Below are 19,504 nucleotides of genomic sequence, written 5' to 3'. Positions count from 1 at the left end.
CATGCAAGGACGATTTGGTACAAGAGGTTTTCCTTTTCTGCCTGCCTTCTGGCAAGCTTCCGTCCCGACAATTGACCTTCCAATGTGTCTTCTTGCACAAGTGCACAGGTGTATGCAGCTTGTGCAGTCCTACGAGACGACAGCTTGTTTGGTGGAGAGTCGACTGTCAAGACAAGGAGAGCAATCTTTCTTTTTCCTTGGTCGGACAGCGCGACATAATGCATAAGATCGCATAAGATCGAGCTTGGGCCGGTCGCATGAACTCCTGTCGTTGAGAAGAGAGAGAGAGAGAGAGCTTCTTTCATGCCGTTCCACGTCGGTGCCTGACTGCTGCGTCGTCCTCTCTTGTGTCTTGGGTTCGGGTCAACTACACCACCCAATCTCGCGAATGTGGCCAACGTGGAACAGCTTTAACAGACCAAAGTTGGCTCCACTGTACACGATCCAAGGTGCCGACTGCTTCGCCATCTAACAGTCGGCGAGCAGCCAGGCCTGAAGCCTGCAGCCCAGCCACCAGTCTTTCAGATTGTGTCTTTTGCCTGCAGACCATCTCGGGTGAGACTGATGCGAATGCGATGCAGCCGATCGGTTTTACCGATAGGATGCGGAAGGGATGAACGGCAAGCCACACAATGCACGAATGCAGCGACGACGCTGAGCCACCGTTTATATGAAACCCAGCGCCCACATACCCGTTGAAAACATGCTGTGCGCTCGACACGGCCAAATACAGTAGTATCATGTGCGCGCGAAAGGAGGCGTGGGTAAAAAATCTTGGTGTTCGAGTTACCCGAGGTCGACGAAACATGCCTGCGCGCCCTATCGCAGACTCCGTTGGATGTGTTGATCCGTGGCTGCAATCAAATCTTGAACGCACGGGAAGGTGGTGACGACTGCTCCTTTATGTAACACCTGGTCGCGGCATCTCTGTGGGGCCTGCCTTGGGTCCGGGTCTGTCTGCTGTGGAGCAAAATAATAACAGACAAAGGCCGATGGTAACCGATGGAATCCGTCGAGTCGTTATTGAAGAAGTGTCAAATGGCATTGCGTGATGCGCACAGAGGCCTGTGCACCTTGTAGAAAGGCTTGGGCATACGTGGACAGCCGTGCGCTTGGGTCGGTGTACTGCGCCTCTATCTCGGCGTGCTTGAATCTTTGCTATCACGCATCGCGCTCGCTCCATTCGGCATTCCGTGGTTCGGATGTCGAAGCTGGATGCTGAATTGCATGGCAGCTCGACTGGCCAGACACTGCGGTGTCGCAGGCGCTGCCCATGCTTCGGTGGTGCAGATTGTTATTTACTGTACGCTCGCTTCCATGCTCAGCTCTCATGAAATGAGAGGCAGTGACCAGGCATGACTAGGTTGGTCGGAAAGAAGCCTCTTCCCAACGCGGATTCTTGCAGCCCATGCCTGGTCGGCGGCGAGCGTCAATTTTGCTCGTCTCTGTGATATCGTGCGGTAGACCGTCACGCGGTCCTTCCGTGCGTCGTCATCTGTGTGCCGCGATATGGCCTCGGTGATGTCTATATTAAGATTGCGTATTGTACAGTGGTGATGGTGGATGCATAGTAGCTGAGAGAGAAAGGTCTATATAAAGCAGGAAAGTGCTGCTTCCGGTTCTGTTCGGTCTACGAAGACCATGTTGACGGCTGGCGCGGGCTTTCTTTCCACCGAGTCTAAAGCCAAAAAGTCTTGCCGAAGGGAACAGCAAGAAGACGGTTTGGATCGTCCGAGGTCTGCTGAATCTCTTTGTGCAACTGCCAGTAAGGATCATCCCAGGTCTCGTCCGACATGGACCACGTACCCCAATGCATGGCGAAAGCACGCTTGCTGCCGATATCACGCGTGACCTGCACCGACTCGGTGACGTGCATGTGTTGGGTCTGCATGTGCCAGCGAGGCTCGTACGATCCGATGGGCAAGCAAGCAACGTCGAAAGGTCCGAGAGCGCGACCGATGGCCGTGAAGAGCGAGGGTGAGTATCCCGTGTCTCCGCAGAAGAAGAGGGAAGGGGCTTCAGAAGCAGGTGTTGGCGAGTGCGGACGAGAGGCCGTGGCTCCCTGCTCGTCAGCGTAGACACGGACGGCGTACGAATTCCAGAGCGTGGTGTTGGTGTCCAGAGGTGTCCTAGCACTCCAGTGGCTGGCAGGGACAGCTGTAACGTCAAAGCATCGTCGACGCCCAGAGGGAATAGTACCTGCGCCCTTGTCATTGGATGCGACTCGAATCGAAAGAGGTAGTTTCTTCTGTTGCCACCAATCGAGCTCGACGATACGCTCGGCCTCTACGCCGTACTGCTCGAGCAGAGGAGTGAGTCCGACTGGGACGATAAAGGTGGTGTGTCTTGGGATGAGCGGAAGGACGTCAATGTCGAGGTGATCGAAATGGTTGTGGGTAAGCAAGACGATATCGATTGCAGCATTAGCAACGAGCTCGTGGATGCTGCATGGCATGGGACGCATGCGTGTTGGACTGAACAAAGTCGTTACAGGCTGCTCGCCAAAGACCGGGTCGGTGAGGATGGTGACACCGTTGAGCTGAATCAAGCATGTCGACTGGCCAATCCAGGTGAAGGAGGACTGCTGAGCAGCAGGAACTGCCGGTGCCGCAGAACCTTTCGAGGAGGAACGTGGAGCAAATAGCTGATCCCACTGAACGTGCTCGACTGGAAGCAGCATCTCAATCTTCTGTCGCCCATCGTGTGTCTTTTGATCAGCGTGAAGCCCACCGTCCCACCAGATGCGTGGTTTGTAAAACACGCTGTAGAAAAGCTTCCACGCAACCCATTCCCATGCACCTTGTTCGCGCCACTCCGGAACGACATTGGCGTAGCGTCCTAGCACCTTGAGCGAGGAGAAGCGCTTGTGGATTCTAGTGACTTCAGTGTCGGTAGCGCCTCCGTACCAAGAAGGACTCCGTGCTGGCGTTGAAGGCGGCGACACTGCATCTACCTCTTTAGTGCTGTCGTCCTCTTCCAGGCCGCGTTCCTTGAGGATCTCTTGGGCTTCCCTCGTGTCGGCAAATTCCTTGCTCGAGGCGCTCTTGGAATTCGTGTGCGCTAGTACGCCTACTCGCTCTGCGACGCGGACACCCGACGAGATGGCGTGCGGTGGAAGCAATGGTGCGCGCAAAGGGTACCTGCGCTTACGCGATGCGAGTTCTCGTCTGCGGATCGTTTCTTGCGCGAGGTAATAGATTCCCCAGCCTGCGATGTAGAGCGACGATATGGATACCAGCGCCGTCTTGATCTTCTGAGGCTTGGTGGGCAGCATGGCGGAGCAGCCAAGCCCGGAGTGGCGCAGGAGCGAGCGAGCGAGCCTCCTCGGGACCTCTTCGAGGCTGAGTTGGCCCTGCGTCAATGCCCCCCGAAGGCTGGTAGATCCGCAGCTGAAGTCCCGAGTTGCGAAACACAAACTCTCTTGAAGAAAGGGCCGATGGGCGAGCGAGCGTGTGTCGTCCGAAAGTGCGATTATGATGGTTCACTGCCAACGCTTCCAATGTGTGACTTCTGACTTTTAGACAGTGATGAATCGCAACTTTTTTTTCTCTAAATTTTCCGCTCGACTCGGCATCATCGGAAGCAAACAAAGCTACACTGGATCACATTCTATAGCAGCAAGGGTCTTGCTTCTGTATCGGGCATCCATCTGATGGAACCGATCTGCGCGTTGTGACGTCTTCTCCACTCTCAGTGACTGACTGCCCTTTGTACGTCAAAAGAAGAGCAACACAAAGAAAAAGTCAAAGGGACCCTGAACTCGACCATTCTTCCCACACCCAGTTGCTTCCCTTTGTGGTTTTCCGACCTTCTTTCTTGGGCACAATCCACTTTGGCCACATGACAGACCGGTCCCGGGCGCCCAGGCTCTTGGTTCAGTAAAGAGAGCAAGAGGTGAGGACCCGCTGGAAGAGAGAGCAGCACAAAAGATAGAGAGTTGCTCGATACTGCCTCGTTGCTCCTCGCCATCACGCTGTTCTCTATCTTTTCATATCGGATGCATCCGACTCTCTCCTCATACTCTGATTGTCCAAATGCCGGCCATCAAAGCTGCGGCGTGGCCGATGCCGCTCGACAACGTCTTTACTCAGACATCGGACGATCAGCTCGAGACAGAGGAAGCCATCAACGCCCTTTTCTCGCGCCTTCGACCCTCAAGATTCGACTTTGCCAAGGACGCTAGCAACAGCAGCACGGCCTTCATTAATCCATGGCTTTCCACAGCAGAGCAAGAACAGCAACGCACCGCTCAAGCTTCCTCCGTTGACAAGTCCACGCCAAAGCCCACGCTGCTACTCGAGAGGCAAGCGCACATCAATTTTTTGACCAAGATGCTCGAGCCACTCCCCGGTGCATACACCGCCTTCGATACGAATCGTTCCTGGCTGCTCTACTGGATCCTCCACTCCTACGATCTGCTCTCGGTATCGCTGGATCCAAAGAGCCGCGCAAGGGCCATCGCAACGCTGCTTTCCTTTCAAAACAAGGCTACGGGTGGATTCGGCGGTGGGCCAGATCAAATTTCTCATCTGATGGCCACGTATGCAGCCGTATCGGCTCTTGCCATCATCGGAGGTCCGGGTCCGGCACCCACCGTCGAGGACATTGCGGATGGCAAATCAGTCGAAGTCGGTCATGGTGGTTGGGACGAGATTGACCGCACCAAGATGTACGAGTGGATCTCGAGCCTCAAGCAGCCCGACGGTAGTTTCCTGGTCCACGTCAACGGAGAGGTGGACGTCAGAGCAGGCTATTGCGTCGTCTGCATCACTACGCTGCTAGGTATCTCGACGCCACAGCTGTTCGAAGGTATGGCTGCCTTCATCGCCAGCTGTCAGACGTACGAGGGCGGAATTGCGGCTGCCAGCCAGCCCACTTATCAGCACATGAATGGTAGCATCTCACTCTTGTCGCAGAACGTGCCTCGGCCTCCTCTTGGAGAGGCTCATGGCGGATATACATTTTGCGCTGCAGCAACGCATCTCGCTCTCACCCTTCTTGGCTCTTCGCTCGGAGGCACCACTGGTACTGCTTTTTCGGAACCCTCTATTCCGCTGCCGGGGCAACTGAGTCGAGACGCTCTCGTCCGCTGGGCTACAGCACAGCAAGGCATCCCATTCGAAGGATGCGGCTTCCGCGGTCGCACCAACAAGCTCGTCGACGGCTGCTATGGTTGGTTCTCGGGAGGTGGGCTGTTCACGGTTCTCTCGGCCATGATCGAGGCTGACATTATCGAGGATGCTCAGCACGCATCCTCGGCCGCATCCAAGCCTGCGAATGTGCATGACTTCAACGGCATGCTCACTGTTCCGCCTGCCCCAGTGGTATATGCACCGTCTGCAGACACCAGCAACAGCAACAGTAGCGGCGAAGGCTCGTGGAAGACCGAATCCAGTCTCACCTCGACTACTGCTGCTGACGAGAGCGACGACGACGATGCTGCGGCTCTTGACGACGACCTCTCACCGCTCACACTTTTTGACCGCATCGGCCTGCAGGAGTACATTCTTGTCGCCGCTCAGCGCCCAGCAGCAGACGGCGGCGGACTGCGCGACAAACCAGGTAAAACCCCGGACGCCTACCACACGTGCTACAACCTCTCAGGTCTCAGCCTGTCGCAACACTCGGTGCGTCTCAGCACAGAAACGTCTGCGTACTTGTATCAGCATTTCAAGGGAGATGACGAGTGGAACAGGAAGGTGTATGCGACCATGTTGGCGTGGACGCTGTCCGCGCGGGACGAGATTGTTGTCGAGGCAAAGGCGGGCACAGAAGGTGCCAAGAGCAACAAGGTGAACCCTACGCATCCGATTCTGAACGTGACGTTTCCCAGAGCAAAGGCGTTCATGGATTGGGCGTATGGTCGAGCGTAGATGTAGGTTCTATGCAATGCAGATCCTTACACGGAATGATTTAATTTTAGCCTGAGATGCGAGTGTGAGTTGCTGAGCGGCGATTGTATGGCGAGCTTGCGTGTCGAGAGTGCTGCGGCGTCGACCACTACACAGCAACGACCTCTACACCGCGCACCGAGTGTACAGCTAAAACCTTGGCGCCGTACTCGAACGGGTTACCGTCGTACACGACGAACTCATGTTCGCCTTGTGCGCCATGCTCACCGCCAATGCCTAGCACGTCGTCGATGGCACTCGACACGAGCTCTACGATCTGATGCTTGTGCACCAGCCCGTCTGTCTCGAGTGCTGCCCTGGTCGCGTCCCAGAACAGGTTGCTCGCCATCCACGCTTCTTCGATCTTGAACGCCACTTTGACGCCAGCTTTGAGCAGCACCGAGAGCGTCGTCTCGCGCGTCAGGGGTGGCCCGCTCAACCCTCGCAGTTCGTCGAACGTCCTCGGCCACGTTTGCGGGATCAACAGCACACCGACATTCCTACGCGCCAGCTCGTCCGCGACCAAATGCCCCTCCGCCGCACCCGAGATCACAAGCTTCACTTTAGGGAACGCATCCACGAGCCGCAGCACCTGTGAGATGTGATCAGCACGCAGAGCAGTCACCACCAACGGTAGCTTCCCCACAGCCACACGCTGCCACACACTCTCGCCCTCGCCCTTGCTTGCGCCTGCCGCATCATCTGCAGCACCCGCAGCGAGCAGCCGACGCAATAGCCCAAGCTGCTCACTGATCGACGGCCGCCCCGCGCCATTGTGCGTGAGCGTCACGTGCGCAGCGACTTCTTCCACGTCAACCGCACCCTGCGAGAGCACATTGCGCGCACCCGTGTCGAACTTGACCGAGACGCCGGAGAAGAACGTATCGCTCTGCGGGAAGACGATCGCTCGCGTCACACCGGACGCGCGCGCACGAACAAGGTCGTGACCGCCCCACTGCAGTCCATCGACCGCGCGCGCGGTCGGCCAGGTGCGCAGGTACTCGGACGTCTGCGCGATCGCGTTGGACGACGTGACCGGGTCGAGCGTGTAACCGTCTGACGCCTCCGGTTCGGAGACGATGTCCGTGAGCCCGAGGTTCGAGCCATAGGAGGTGATGCCAGGGAGGACGGCTCCTCCGCGGGCGTCGATGATGTTGACTGCGGGTGAGGCGCAAACCGAGGCAGAACAGGTTTCGCCGCTGCACAGCACTTTCCCCCCCGCTACGACGATCTGTCCCGTGGAAGGAGCAAACGTCTCAGAGGAGACGCTGCCACGTCGACGGAAGAAGCGCTGGCTGACGTTGGTGAAGACGGTACAGTTTTGCGTAGCCTCCTTTGCAGAGGGGAAGGCAAGCTTGTCGAAAGTGATGATCTCGCTATACGAGTTTTTGACCTGCTGAATGTCGACGTTGAAGTTTCCGGCCCTGGGAGCAGCCGGAGCAGCCGGAGATGATGCATGCTTCTCGCTCTCGACCTCATTTGCGCTGCGAGGAAGCTCCGGGCTGGGGACAGGAGCGTTAGGCCCGATTTGAGGGATACCGTCGATCACGACCTCAACCGGAGTAGCGCCGATCCGGAGTGGATGTGTGTTCCACACCACCACGTCGGCATCATACCCTTGCCTGATGTAGCCAAGTCTGTGGTCCAGACCGAGCCTCTCCGCGGGAGCCGAAATGACACTCCTTAATGCCTCGGTCTCGTCCAACCCGAAATGGTGCGCTTGCGCAGCTTGATTGAGGATGCGTCTCGAGTCGGTGACGGGATGGTCGGACTTGTAGATGGGTGTGATGTTGTGCGATGCGAGGATGGCGCCGGCAAAGGGTGATCCAAAGTAGGCCTCGAGCTTGTAGTTTGCGTTGGTACTGAAGATGGCGATGGCCGGGGTGACATTGCCGTAGGACTGCTTGAGGAGGTCCGGGATCAAGTACGATTCATGTGCGTGGTGGAAGGCGGCTACTGGGAACTGGAACTCGTTCGAGTGACGGATGAAGGATTCAAAGTCGACTTGTGTATAACAGTGAGTGTTGAGCTTGACTTTGCCGCGGAGCAGCGCGACAACAGCTTCGAGCTCCAAGTCGTCGGGAAACTCGGCATCAGCCAAGGTGGAAGGAGCCGAGTTGGAACCGTGAAGCGAAGCGAAAGCTTTGGCCGAGTCGCAGAAGGCATCTTGCTTGTTCTTGAGATCCCTGGCTGCGCTAAAAGTGCGTCGGAAGTCCCAAGCTTCGTCATAGCGTGTCATCTTGTAAACACGACGAGCGTTTTCACCACAAGCCATTTTCATGTAGCGCCAGCTCGAGCTACTATCGTTGCGGTGCAGTCCTGTCTCCACTTCGTGCTGAATCGTCAGCTTGGTTGCAGCGCTGCCTTTACCCTGACCGAGGCGAGCGAGCGAGTCGGGCGGTTCGATGAGCCTGTCTTGAGGGAGTAAGGATGACGGCTGGCGGTACTTGATGGGGAAAGCCTGACCACCGATCGAGTTGGCCGAGCCGGGCAGGACGAGACCGGTAGTGATACCTCCAGCGAGCGACTTGCGGAAGGAGCCGTCGTGCTGGTTCATGCCGTCGATGGTGCGGAGGTAAGGGTTGGTATTTTTGCCGATGCTGTTGATGTCGTCGTGGCCGTTGAGAGTAGGCAGAGCTCCTACAGACAAGTGCACATGCATATCGACAAGACCGGGTGTCACCCATCGACCTGCAGCATCGACCACTTTCGCGATGGGTGCCTTGAGCGTGTCGGAAAGAAACTCGTTGTCCTTGGTGTGGGCAATGCGCTTGATGATGCCCTGAGACAGCAGCAGATCGCGTTCGTGAAGCACTTGATGTCCATCATCATCTCCCGTCCAGAGCGTAGCATTGAGAATGACGACTTCTGGAGTATGCTTCTCGGCCCTGTCTGAGCGGATCCTTTTGTGGAAGTCTGCTGGAGGACCAACAGGCGCATCGATGGCATCGCACTTAGCCAGCGAAGAGGTAAAGATGCTCTGGAAGCGCGGATGAGGCGAAGGCTGGTAGACGTGATGCTGAGCGCCATTGTAGGTGGTGAAGACGCCGAGGTAGTAGACGAGCGCGACCAAGCCCAACAGCGAGAGGAACGACGAACGCAACGTGATCGGACTACGCGACTTGCGTACCGACACAGTGGTTGAATAGCTCGGCAGGGCCGACTTGTCGTTGCTGGACGACATGATGAGGACCAAAACTCTGTCGTTCCCGCTGGAGTACCCGATAGGAGCGAGTCAACAAGGCTTGATGCGATGGTGGTGGGTGGTGAAGGAAGAAGGAACGTCCGCATACGATCTTCTGCGGGTCCTCCGTCGCAAGGCGGCAAATCTCGCACAGCACGCCATCACTCATTCTCAAATATCACACCATTCAATTCCACAGTAGACTCGGCTCATCCTATTGCAACTTTGACCATTCGTCTCCAACAGCTCGGCAATCTTCGCATCGCCCGCATCCTTTTGTGCAGAAAACAGCAAGTCTAGCGACAGCCTAATGTAATGGCACGGCATCAAGTAGGTACGGCAATGCAATTGGCTATCATCGAGGGCGGAGCTGATCCTTCCGACGCTCAACTCGCGTGAGACGCGCGCATGGGCCGATTCGTTGCGTTTCCTGAAAAGAAGGACCCTTCTTGCATTTCGGTGACAAGAACGGCGTTTTTTCCCCCTATTCGAGAAGCTGCGACCCTGGCGTCTTCTACCAGATCGTTCACTCGTGAGCACAAAAGATTGTGCTCGTCGCGCTCAACTGAGCTCTAAGAGACGCATTCGGATCAATAGTATTCGCGAGGATAAGGGGTATGTAGAAGTACAGAGAAGATAAGAGTGAAAATCAGCTGGCAAGACGACGAGGCTCAAGAACACAACCTGAATCAGGTGTGCTTCTCGTTGAGACCAGTCGCACCAATCTGCTCGTCCACGGCAGCAATCTCTTCGGCTCGACCAGGTACAGTCACCTCCTGAAGAGGATCGGTGTGCTCCGTGACACGCAGAGCGATGACCGGAAGCGCGAAGAGCATTCCCGCAACGCAGATGCCCCACGTCACCGCCAGGTTGGTCATGTAAGGGTGCTTGTCGTTGTCCATCGCATATGCTCCCGCCGCACCGGCCGACTGGATCGATTTGTAGAATCCAGCCAAGTAGCCCAGCTTTGAGAGATCGTTGGAGCAGGCACCCATCAGCCAGTACGCCAGAGTCTGCCAGATAGCGTCAAGAATGCCCGAAAAGATGTAGAGGAAGCAGTAACCAGCGTACTTGCTGCCGTCCCTGAAGTCGACGCGATTTGTGTTTGCAGTGTCTGCAGCCACGCTGGCACGCGTGTAGGTCTTCTGTACATCATACGATCCACCCCAGACCGCCCACATGACGACAAAGACGATGCTCCATCCGATCCAGGCGCGCGACTTTCGCGACATGCGCTTGTTGTCCAGCACCTGGCCAATGGCCAAGCTTCCCACCATCTGGCTGAGCCAGTAGAGCAGGCCATTGAGCGCGCGCGTTCGCAGCGTAAACAGCGCTCCATTGTAGTCGTTAAACTGCCACGTGTAGAACCAGTTCGAGGCAAGGAACATGGGGAACAGTAGTATCACCCACGGATCCGAGCGCAGCAGCAGAAACAGCCCCTGGAACTCCTTGGCCCATGTCGTCTGACTGGGCACCAGAACGCGCGTGCCGTCATCTCGAACCACCTTGGCCGGGTCCATGAGTAGCGCCGTCACTCCTGCTCCCAAGCCGGTGAGCACAACGAAAGCAGCGTAGGTGCCGTTCGAAACCGTGTTCTCCGTCGAGTTGTAGGTAAGACCCAGCTCGATCGCCGAACCAAGCACAGCGCCCATGTTGAAGATGACCCAGAACACGCTGATGAAGCGACCTTTTTGCCACTCGGTGGGGTATGCGAGCATAAGCGCACCCTGAGCTGACCAGAGGAGCGAAGCGCAGACACCAAGGATGGCACCGGAAGCAATCACGAAGCCCTCGTTTTTGTTGATGTTGTACGAGAGGAAGGCTCCGATGTAGAGGCAGTAGCCGAGCGCACCCAGACCGAGCGTCAAACGCGAGCCAAGCTTGTTGTGAATGGTTCCGGCAAAGAACGAGACGGCCGAAAATGTCGAGTAGAGAGCGATGGAGGCCTTGTTGGAAGCGTCTGGGTTGACCTGTCCACCACCACCAATGCCGGAGATTGCGTTGAACATGCCTTTTCACAGTTGCAAAGAAAGGACGAGTTGTTGTCAGCACTAGCACGGCTAATGAACCACATGGTCATACTTATCGCCTTGAACATACCTGGACAAAGGAAACAGACCATGCCGACGAGGGCGATCTGGACAATAGGTAGGCTGTAGGCACGTTTAAACGGGTTCGACGAGCGCTGGACGGGCACGACTTCAGCTAAGGTGGTTGTGTGGATTTGCGAGACCTCCTTGCTGCCGGGGACGCCTGGCTTGGCATTGGACGAGCTGCTAGAAGCAGCATCGAAAGCTTTCTCGTCCGTCATAGTGTAAGTGGATTAAGAATCGTGGGGTCGGGAAACGTGACGACGACTGGTGGGAGTGATGAAAGTCCGGTAATGCTGCCGATGGGCTCGAGCGGTGAAGAGGAAAGGACGCGAACAAGGATGGAGAACGCGGACGAGAATGGGACAAGCTCTTTTTAAATAAGCCTGTCGAGTGACAGAGGCGGCTCGCGTTTGGAGGATGCCCCGCTGTTGAGTAGTGTGATGAGGAGGAGATGGGATGAGAGTGGCTGGGAGGGAGAGCCTTGAGTTTATCTGGCGCTTCGCAAGGTCGGACCGATCAAGTGCGAGTTGGAAGTTGGACGTACGGACATGCGGGTGGGACGGCTTGCACAGGTCCAGTGTGTGGATGGGGTTTGTCGGTGGTCGACTCTTGAGATGAGCGAGTGGCTTGGCTTCCAGCGTGGCTTACTGTATGAGTTTGTGCGATGGGACGAGAGGAAAGCCAAAACGAGAGCCGACTGAAGTAGCGTGGGAGCAAAACCAGTTTAGGTCGATGGCTTGGAGCAAGTCGAGTTGCGCCTGTAGCGCGCGAGGCGAGACAAAGAGCAACAGCGGCTACTGTTCCGTTCGATAGGGTCCGGGCTTGATCGGCGGCAGACCGAGAAGAAGAGCTGAATAGTCGACGAAACGAGTAGCCAAGCTTCTACCCCCTCTTTCTTCGAGAGCACAGAGCAAGAGGCCACAAGGTACGATGCGAACGAATCCAGTTACTCACGCAAGCGAGCAAGCAAGAAGCGCTAAAACGCTTAGTGCCGATAAGCATGCAAATACGCGAGCCAGAGTGGATTTCGGGGGCGTTGTTGTGCGCAAACCACCCAGCACAGCAGAGAACACTCTCGCCCTTCTTCCTACGGAACCAAGTTGAGACCACATGACCCTTTCTTTGCTCGCGCTCTCTGCTTCTTTGCACTCGGAACGGTGGTCTTGGCGCGTTCCTGTCTTTTGCGTTCTGTGTAAGGAACCAGGAAGACCCGTTTCGCTTCTTGTTCTTCGCCTCTAGTCTACAGTACATTGATAGCGCTTGGACGGGACTTCGCATTGGTATCACCTTGTATCAAGGCTCTTGATCCGATCTCCTGCTGAGTCCCCATGCTGGGAGTAACAAGGTGACCGGCGATAAGCGCCTTTGCAAACAACAAGCAGGGGAATAGGACTTGGAAAATCGCATCCATTCGGCCTCCGCTGTCAATCGGCGGCATCGGACGACCGTCCGAGCTTGGCGTTGGGCAACACCGAAGATGCCTTAAATTAACAAGCAAGCACAAAACGTCTTGTTTCCGAAGACAGTGCCACTTCCCCGCTTCCGCAGTTCTGCTAGCTAGATAGCAACTGTCAGTCAACTGCGCGGGCTCGGCCTATCTCGGTGAAAGCGCCGACCGGACCTTCTGTCCTGTCTCTCCCCTCTCCTCTTACGTTCCGGCGGTCCTTGCTGCCTTGTGGAGCCCCCTGATTGCCTGGAACCAATCACTGGCGCTGTATTGGCAGACAGGTGCGGAGCCGGTTCTTCGTATCGTCCAGTGCAGTCTGCACGGTGCAATGTGCCAAAGCCGTATCTCGTAGCACGGCGACCCATTCCTGTGACTCTCTATCGTTCTTGCTCAAGCCGACCACATGGTAGCAAAGCCTCATCTCCAGAATGTCGGCAAGCCACGCCCGAAAGATCCGAGCAGCAGCTGAGGCCGAACGCCACCTCTCCTATCAAGTGAGACTCCTCTGAGCTTCCAACATTATTCTTGCTTACAATTGAAGCGTGTTCTTGCATCTTTCGGGGGTTTAGCTCAGTTGGTAGAGCGTTCGCTTAGCATTTCCCAAGTGTCTAATCTGCGAAAGGTCGCGTGTTCGACTCATGCAGTCTCCACTCTCTTTTTTTGGCGTTTTTCTTTGGGATGTTTTTTTTTGTGAACAGATTTACCAACCCATTCTATGAGTCTGACAATCAAAAGGTCGGTTGTCCTACGGAACATTGCTTTGTCACATTCATTCCAACGCGGTTGCCAACACACACACACACACACACCTTGCACAACTTTGCCCTCTCCTATCTTTGAGCGCCATTTTCCCCCAAGGGCTTTCTGAACTCCTGGGAAAGCCACGTCATGGTACTTGAACGACTTCAGCTGCCAAAGACAGACACCGAGTTGCGTCCGTGTGGAGGCGACCAAAGCGCGGAACTCGGAATTGCTGAGCGATTTTGTTCATGTTTGGGTTCGTTGCTCTTACGACACTGGCTTCTAACACGCACTTCCGCTTCTTTGTAGCGATCCACATCCATCATCCACAAGCAACAAGGCGCATCTTCTCAAAGGGCACTTGGTCGATCATTACTGATCCAGTACTGATCCAAGGCTGGCGACGATGGCTTCCATGAGCGAGGAGGAGCGTCTCAAGGCCGAGATCGCCAAGCTCTCGGGCGCCATTCAGACACACAAGCAGCAACACCATCAGCCATTTTCAGGAGGAGCATATGCACCGCGAGGGCGCGGTCACTACTCGGCAGCCTCCACTCCCAGCTATCGTGGCGCATACACTGGTGGCCGAGGTGGCTTTCATCCTGGAGCCAGTGCTGCAAGAGGCAGAGGTCGAGGTGCGGCAGCCATCCCGTTGCGCAACCGAACTTTGATCCTCAATGACTCGAGCAGCAAAGGTGCAGCGTCCGCTACAGCTTCCACCATCTCTACGATAGACAAGCCCAACACTGTAGACGCAGCAACAGCAGCCTCTTCCGGCTCTGTCACATCTTCACCTTCCAGCAGCAATGCAGCTTCATCCGCAGCAGCAGCAGCAGGTACGACAGACGGTTGGATCAAGCGCAAGTCAACACACAACATGAGCCTGGTCAGCACCTCCACATTTCAGCGCACCGAACCTGCCCGCTTAGCAGCCATGGAAGCCACACGCAAGGCTAAAGCCCAAGCCAAAGCTGCAGCGGCAGCCGCAGCATCTTCATCGTCGACGTCCGGCAAACTGGCGGTCAGAGGCAAATCCGCAAAGCCCTCCTCTTCCGTTCGTCGAGGCGACAACATGGGCGAAGTCGTCATCGATGGTGTCGTGTTCGAATTCGATCCATCAGGCACAAAGCTCGTCAAAAAACCTATTCAACCTTCTTCCTCGGAAAACACGCAAAGCACTGCCGCCGCATCATCGGCATCCGCAGCAGGCGCGTCGACGTCTGCTGCGGTCCCGCTCAAAACGAGCATCAATGGTCAAGACTACATTCGCACAAAGCGCGGAAACCTTATCTCGGCTGAACTGCTGGCCAAGCGCAAAGCACAGCGCGAAGCACAGGCCAAAATGGGCCGACTCGACAAGATGGTCGGCCAGATCTCGGCGATGCAAGCTACGCGCAATGCTTCGGCTCGCGCCAACAAAGCGAGGTCTCGAACGTTGGATGTGAAAAAGGCCCGTACGCTGTGTACATTTTTCAACAAGACGGGACAGTGCAAACGTGGTCTTTCGTGTCCCTACCTGCACGACTCGTCCAAGATCGCCCTGTGTCCCAAAGTGCTTCGACCTGCCGGCTGCACGTTGCCCAAAGGAACGTGTCCGCTATCGCACACACCCAGACCGGAGCGCGTGCCGCATTGCGTACACTATCTGCGCTCGGGCAAGTGCAGGAATGGCGACGAGTGCCTGTATACGCATTCGGACAAGCTGCCGAACGGGTTGGCGACCAAGATCTGCCGCGACTTTAGCGACTATGGCTGGTGCGAGCGCGGCAAAGATTGCTCAGAGAGACATACGTACGAATGTCCGGACTTTGTCGAGAAGGGCAAGTGCGAGCGAAAAGGGTGCAAGTTGGTGCACGTCATCCGCGCCAGTCAGCCTAGCGATCCCCATCTCGGTGCCCCAGAACACGAAGAACCTGCAGGCGGAGGGGTGCAGGATGGCGACCTCTTCATGCGCGACGATGCAGCTGCCGCCGAAGAATCGCAAGACGAGCACCACGAGTCATCTCGAACAGGCAAACGCAAACGGCCGCTCATGCAGACCGAGCTCGACGACGATCAACTGCTGTTACCCGAGGATGATGACGACGATCACGATGGCCAAGAGGAAGACGACGAACAAGTCAATTTCGCCAACGCACACGACAGCCGCAAGGCTAAGCGCAGAAAGGCCAAGGCGTTCACTCAGCAGAAGGATTTCATCTCGTTTGACGACGACGTGGATGACGAAGAGGAGGCTGAGGATGACGAGGAGGACGACGAGAGTGAGATGGACGGAGAAGTTTCTGATGGCGACGAAGATGAGCAGGAGGGATTGGAAGCAGGCAGTGTGCACAGTGAGGATTTCGAGCTCAGCGACGGTGGTGGGGAGGAGGACGAGGAGGATGAGGAGGGCGAGAAGGATGAGGGGGAGGATGAGAAGGATGAGGACGAGGACGAGGGAGAAGACCAAGATAAGGAGGAGGAGGAGGAAATTATCGCGCATTCAGGAAAGCCACCCGCTCATCAAGGGGATGACGACGACGATGATGACTTGGTGGATCGAGACCTTTGACCGTTGTTTCCTTTACGTTGGCAAGTTTCACCGAGAGCGCTCCTCGAACTACAATCGATACGACACAATGTGTTTGCATTGCAGCTGCGTGTTGCTACATCAATGCAGTCGGTCTGGGCGGCAACACTTCACGCTGCACAGTCAGTCAAAACGAATCTCACCGTCTGTAAACATGCACTGGTTGCGTGTGTGAAAGTACTGCGCATGCTTGACTTAGTTAGATGTGAGCCGGAGCACAATGCCAGACGGAGAAACAAGCTGAATGTGTTTGTACAGCTCCACACGCCCAGCTTCACAAATCGACCGACTTGCCCGCATCCTTGCGATCCTTTCCCTTCACGCGGTCCCCCTCCTTCCTCCTCCTCCTCTGCCTCCTCCTCTCGCTCGGCAGCAGCCCAGCGGTCAGCGCCTGCACCTTGACGTCGTCCGGGTAGCCGGCCAGCTTATCGCCCAGGTCCCAGAGCCAGTTTTGCAAGGCGGTTTGGTTCAGGTTGTCTCTTGGGACAAGACGCAGGTTGAGCAAGTCGGCGACGAGCGCATTGGGCGTCAAGGAGAGCGAGTAGAGGTGCTGCCAGAGTGTGTGGAGGTGCGGGTGGGCACTGGGGTCGATAGGGTTTTCGCCGAGCTCTTTCGAGGGGATGAGCGGGTAGGCTTGTTGCGGTGGGGCCGTGGAGGGGTTGGAAGTGGTCGTGGATACAGTGGTGGTTTTGGTGATGGTGGGGGTGGGGGCAGTGGTCTCGCCCCAACCCTCGAGCGGCTGGTCGTCGACGTCCGCCGCACCATCGCTGTTTCCATGAGGCACCTCCTCGCTGTCGTCGACGTCCATACTCGCGCTTTCGACCTTGAGCCTCTCCCTGGCGGCACTGATGACCACATCCTTCACCGCCCTGCCCGCCAGCTCGGGGATATTCCAGCCACCCGAGATGATCAGCGGTGCCAGCAGCGGGTTCATGTACGCATCGCCCGCCTGTGGGATCCACGGGTATGGCCCCCTCCTCTCCCAATACAGCAGCTTCTCGGTCGGCCTCAGCGCGTTCTGCCAGTCCTGAGCCTCTTCCCACATGCGCTTTAACCCCTCAGCGTCGTCGCGGCGCAGCTCGGTGAACTGCGGCGAGGTATCCGGATTCAGTCGGCCGCCACGCACCACACTCGCGTGGATAGATTCGTGTGTCGCGCCCGACTTGGCCATGTTGGCCCAGACAGTGCGCTTCATGGTCGCGGCGTCCCAGGAGCGCTGGCACACGGTGCGCGCGTGCTGGTAGTTGACTGTAGGGCGCGAACGGTGCGGGGGCTGCTGCGCCCACTCGCGCCGGCGGTCCAAGATGGTGGCCAGCAGGCCGAGGTCGATGTTGAGCAGCGGGCGGAGCGTCGTTGAGCCGTCCGGGAGCACATGTGGGTCCACGAGCTGCGAGACCATCCAGATTAGTGTGAGATCCGACAGGCCGTGCCACTGATACCCTCCGCCACAGTCCGTGTGAACACCCTGGAACCAACACTGCTTGAGCAGCTGCTTGCTGCGCATATGCTGCCCACGGACCGAAATCTCGCCGTTCCCGCTCGGCGTAGACGCAACGCTGGGCTGGTACCACATGGTCGGCAGAAAGTCCTTGCGGTCTTCCTCGAGGCTGAGCGCGTGGAAGCCGAATTGGATGTTGCTGCCCAAGCCCGGGTCGTAGAAGTCGAAGAAATCGATCATCGCATTGTCTTGGAACAAGCCCGGGAAGCCTAGGGCGGATACGGTGTCCCATACCCCAACCACTTTGATCTGCGGCGGCACGATCATGCTTCGCTTCCTGCGCTCCGCACACTCGCGCTTTCGCCCCTCCAACAGTGCTTTCCGCTCGGCATCGCTCAACTTGGCATTGTGCTCCAGGTTGTACACATACATACTCGTCGCCAATGACTCGCTTTCCGCAGAGGGGTACTTCTGGGTCGCCGCATAAAGCACCTCGGCCGCTGCTGCTTCCGATGCAATATCGTCCGGGTCACGTCGCTGGTACGCAGCCCAGATATCGGCAAAATGCGTCATTTCGACCTTGTTCAGCACGCCGCACCAGTTGATGAATCCGGTGATGCAGCGTGCCGTGTAGGCGCCGCGCGAAAAGCCGAAGAAGAACAGCTCGTCGCCGGGTTGATAGTTGTCGACGATAAAGCTGTAGGCTTCTTCGATCTTGGAGCCGAGCGCAAAGCCTGTGCCTTGGTCGAAGAGGTTCTGCAGCTTGCCTGTGCCTGTGCCGACGCCTGACTGGTAGAAGACGAGTTGGGCCATCACGCCGGATGCGGTTTTGTTGGTGCTGTCTGCTGCATCTGCATCTGCAGCTTGCGTGCTGGTGCCATTGCTGCCAAGGGTGGGAGATTGAGGAGGAGTCGGTGATGTGGTAGCGACACCGCTCGACTGTGAAATGCACTTGGCAAGCAGCGCAACGTTGGTGAAAAAGTCACCCGATTCGGCTGCTGGAGACGCTGTCGTCTTCGCTTTGCTGGAGTTGCGCTTCCTATCGCCCTGGTCGCCTCGATCCGCGTCATTGGTGAGAGTGGAGGATGCATGCAGTCCTCCGTGGCCGAGGCGAGTGGCCGTGTTGAGCGTGGTCTTGACCCAGTTGCGTGCTTGGGCCGTGCCATCGCAGAGGACGATGATGCGGATGGGTGCGCGGGGGACGCGTGGCTGCAGCGGAGGCGGTGGAAGCGAGGCTAGAGGGGCCTGAAGCGAAGCAAGCGGAGGTGGTGAGATTCTCGACTCGGCTGCTGCGCTGGTGGCCGTCAGTGTTACCATGATTGCGTATCTCGGGTGGTGTGGTCAAGAGTGGACGATGGCGTAGAGTCGAGGACGGACAGAGCGAGAAGTGTCCGGGGTATATGTGAGGTCTCTAGAGCCTGCTCGCTCTCACTGTTGGTGGTGCGGAAGCAAGGCGAGCTTTGCGAGGAAGGAAAGCAAGTCAGAGGTGGATTCGGAGCGGGGAGCAAGACGTCCCAGGGCTTTCAGCGGAATCAAGCCTGTGCTTGCACGTTCGCAATCAAGTATAGAGCCTGAGACAGCGCCAGGGTCCGGCATGAGCCACCCAGCAGTCATCTCAGGACAGGAACACGCAGCCCATGATGACGATGCACGGGTAAATGTCCGACCTGGCCGCGGGACAGCCGGGACGGGATCGCAGGAGACAGAGCCACTGACCACATAGCTTCCCGTCCTTTCCTTCTCCGCGCGACCAAGCCCCCGCTCGCTGCTCTACTGTCACCTCCCTTTGTCTTGGCATCCTCGTCTTTGTCAGCTCGCGAAGGCCGCCGTCTCGAATTCTGTCAGAGCTGGAGAACAAGAAGCTTCAATTCGGGTGCGAACAAGGTTCAGCCTCCCTATGCGGGCCAATTTTTTACCCACATTTTTTTACAAGCGAGACCAACACCGAACAAGGAAGGGTGCAAGACGTCACTCGCTTGCATGCAAAGACATGCACAGTTTGACACTCCGGCCGTGTCCGGTCCAACTTCTAACTGCAACTGCACTTCTTGGCTTCTCGACTTTGCTCGACTTGAGCATGGCGTTCTCAGATCCCACACAACGCTAAGTGCCAGCCACCCACAAAAACGCAAGGAGGACGA

The 19,504-nt window shown here is 56.9% G+C and overlaps 6 protein-coding genes across 6 annotated transcripts; 2 read left to right on the top strand and 4 right to left on the bottom strand.

The window, feature by feature from the left end:
* Positions 1 to 1,678: 1,678 nt before the first annotated feature.
* Positions 1,679 to 3,274, bottom strand: EX895_003089 (uncharacterized protein; the record flags this gene model as incomplete). Its single annotated transcript, XM_029883687.1, has 1 exon — positions 1,679 to 3,274. One exon carries the CDS (start codon positions 3,272 to 3,274, stop codon positions 1,679 to 1,681), a length of 1,596 nt encoding a protein of 531 aa, XP_029739978.1.
* A 760-nt stretch (positions 3,275 to 4,034) lies between these two features.
* On the top strand, positions 4,035 to 5,873 carry EX895_003088 (uncharacterized protein; the record flags this gene model as incomplete). Its single annotated transcript, XM_029883686.1, has 1 exon — positions 4,035 to 5,873. One exon carries the CDS (start codon positions 4,035 to 4,037, stop codon positions 5,871 to 5,873), a length of 1,839 nt encoding a protein of 612 aa, XP_029739977.1.
* Positions 5,874 to 6,000: 127 nt separating this feature from the next.
* Positions 6,001 to 9,075, bottom strand: EX895_003087 (uncharacterized protein; the record flags this gene model as incomplete). The annotated part of the gene is made up of 1 exon (XM_029883685.1): positions 6,001 to 9,075. The coding sequence occupies one exon, from the start codon at positions 9,073 to 9,075 to the stop codon at positions 6,001 to 6,003; it is 3,075 nt and encodes a 1,024-aa protein (XP_029739976.1).
* Positions 9,076 to 9,764: 689 nt separating this feature from the next.
* EX895_003086 (uncharacterized protein) lies at positions 9,765 to 11,386 on the bottom strand (the record flags this gene model as incomplete). The annotated part of the gene is made up of 2 exons (XM_029883684.1): positions 9,765 to 11,086; positions 11,176 to 11,386. 2 exons carry the CDS (start codon positions 11,384 to 11,386, stop codon positions 9,765 to 9,767), a joined length of 1,533 nt encoding a protein of 510 aa, XP_029739975.1.
* Positions 11,387 to 13,762: 2,376 nt separating this feature from the next.
* Positions 13,763 to 15,907, top strand: EX895_003085 (uncharacterized protein; the record flags this gene model as incomplete). The annotated part of the gene is made up of 1 exon (XM_029883683.1): positions 13,763 to 15,907. The coding sequence occupies one exon, from the start codon at positions 13,763 to 13,765 to the stop codon at positions 15,905 to 15,907; it is 2,145 nt and encodes a 714-aa protein (XP_029739974.1).
* A 292-nt stretch (positions 15,908 to 16,199) lies between these two features.
* On the bottom strand, positions 16,200 to 18,680 carry EX895_003084 (uncharacterized protein; the record flags this gene model as incomplete). The annotated part of the gene is made up of 1 exon (XM_029883682.1): positions 16,200 to 18,680. The coding sequence occupies one exon, from the start codon at positions 18,678 to 18,680 to the stop codon at positions 16,200 to 16,202; it is 2,481 nt and encodes an 826-aa protein (XP_029739973.1).
* Between the last annotated feature and the right edge of the window lie 824 nt (positions 18,681 to 19,504).

The sequence above is a fragment of the Sporisorium graminicola genome, chromosome SGRAM_19, assembly GCF_005498985.1.
Source record: "Sporisorium graminicola strain CBS 10092 chromosome SGRAM_19, whole genome shotgun sequence".
NCBI classification, from domain to species: Eukaryota; Fungi; Basidiomycota; class Ustilaginomycetes; order Ustilaginales; family Ustilaginaceae; genus Sporisorium; species Sporisorium graminicola.
This window is presented reverse-complemented; position numbering and strand designations above follow the sequence as displayed.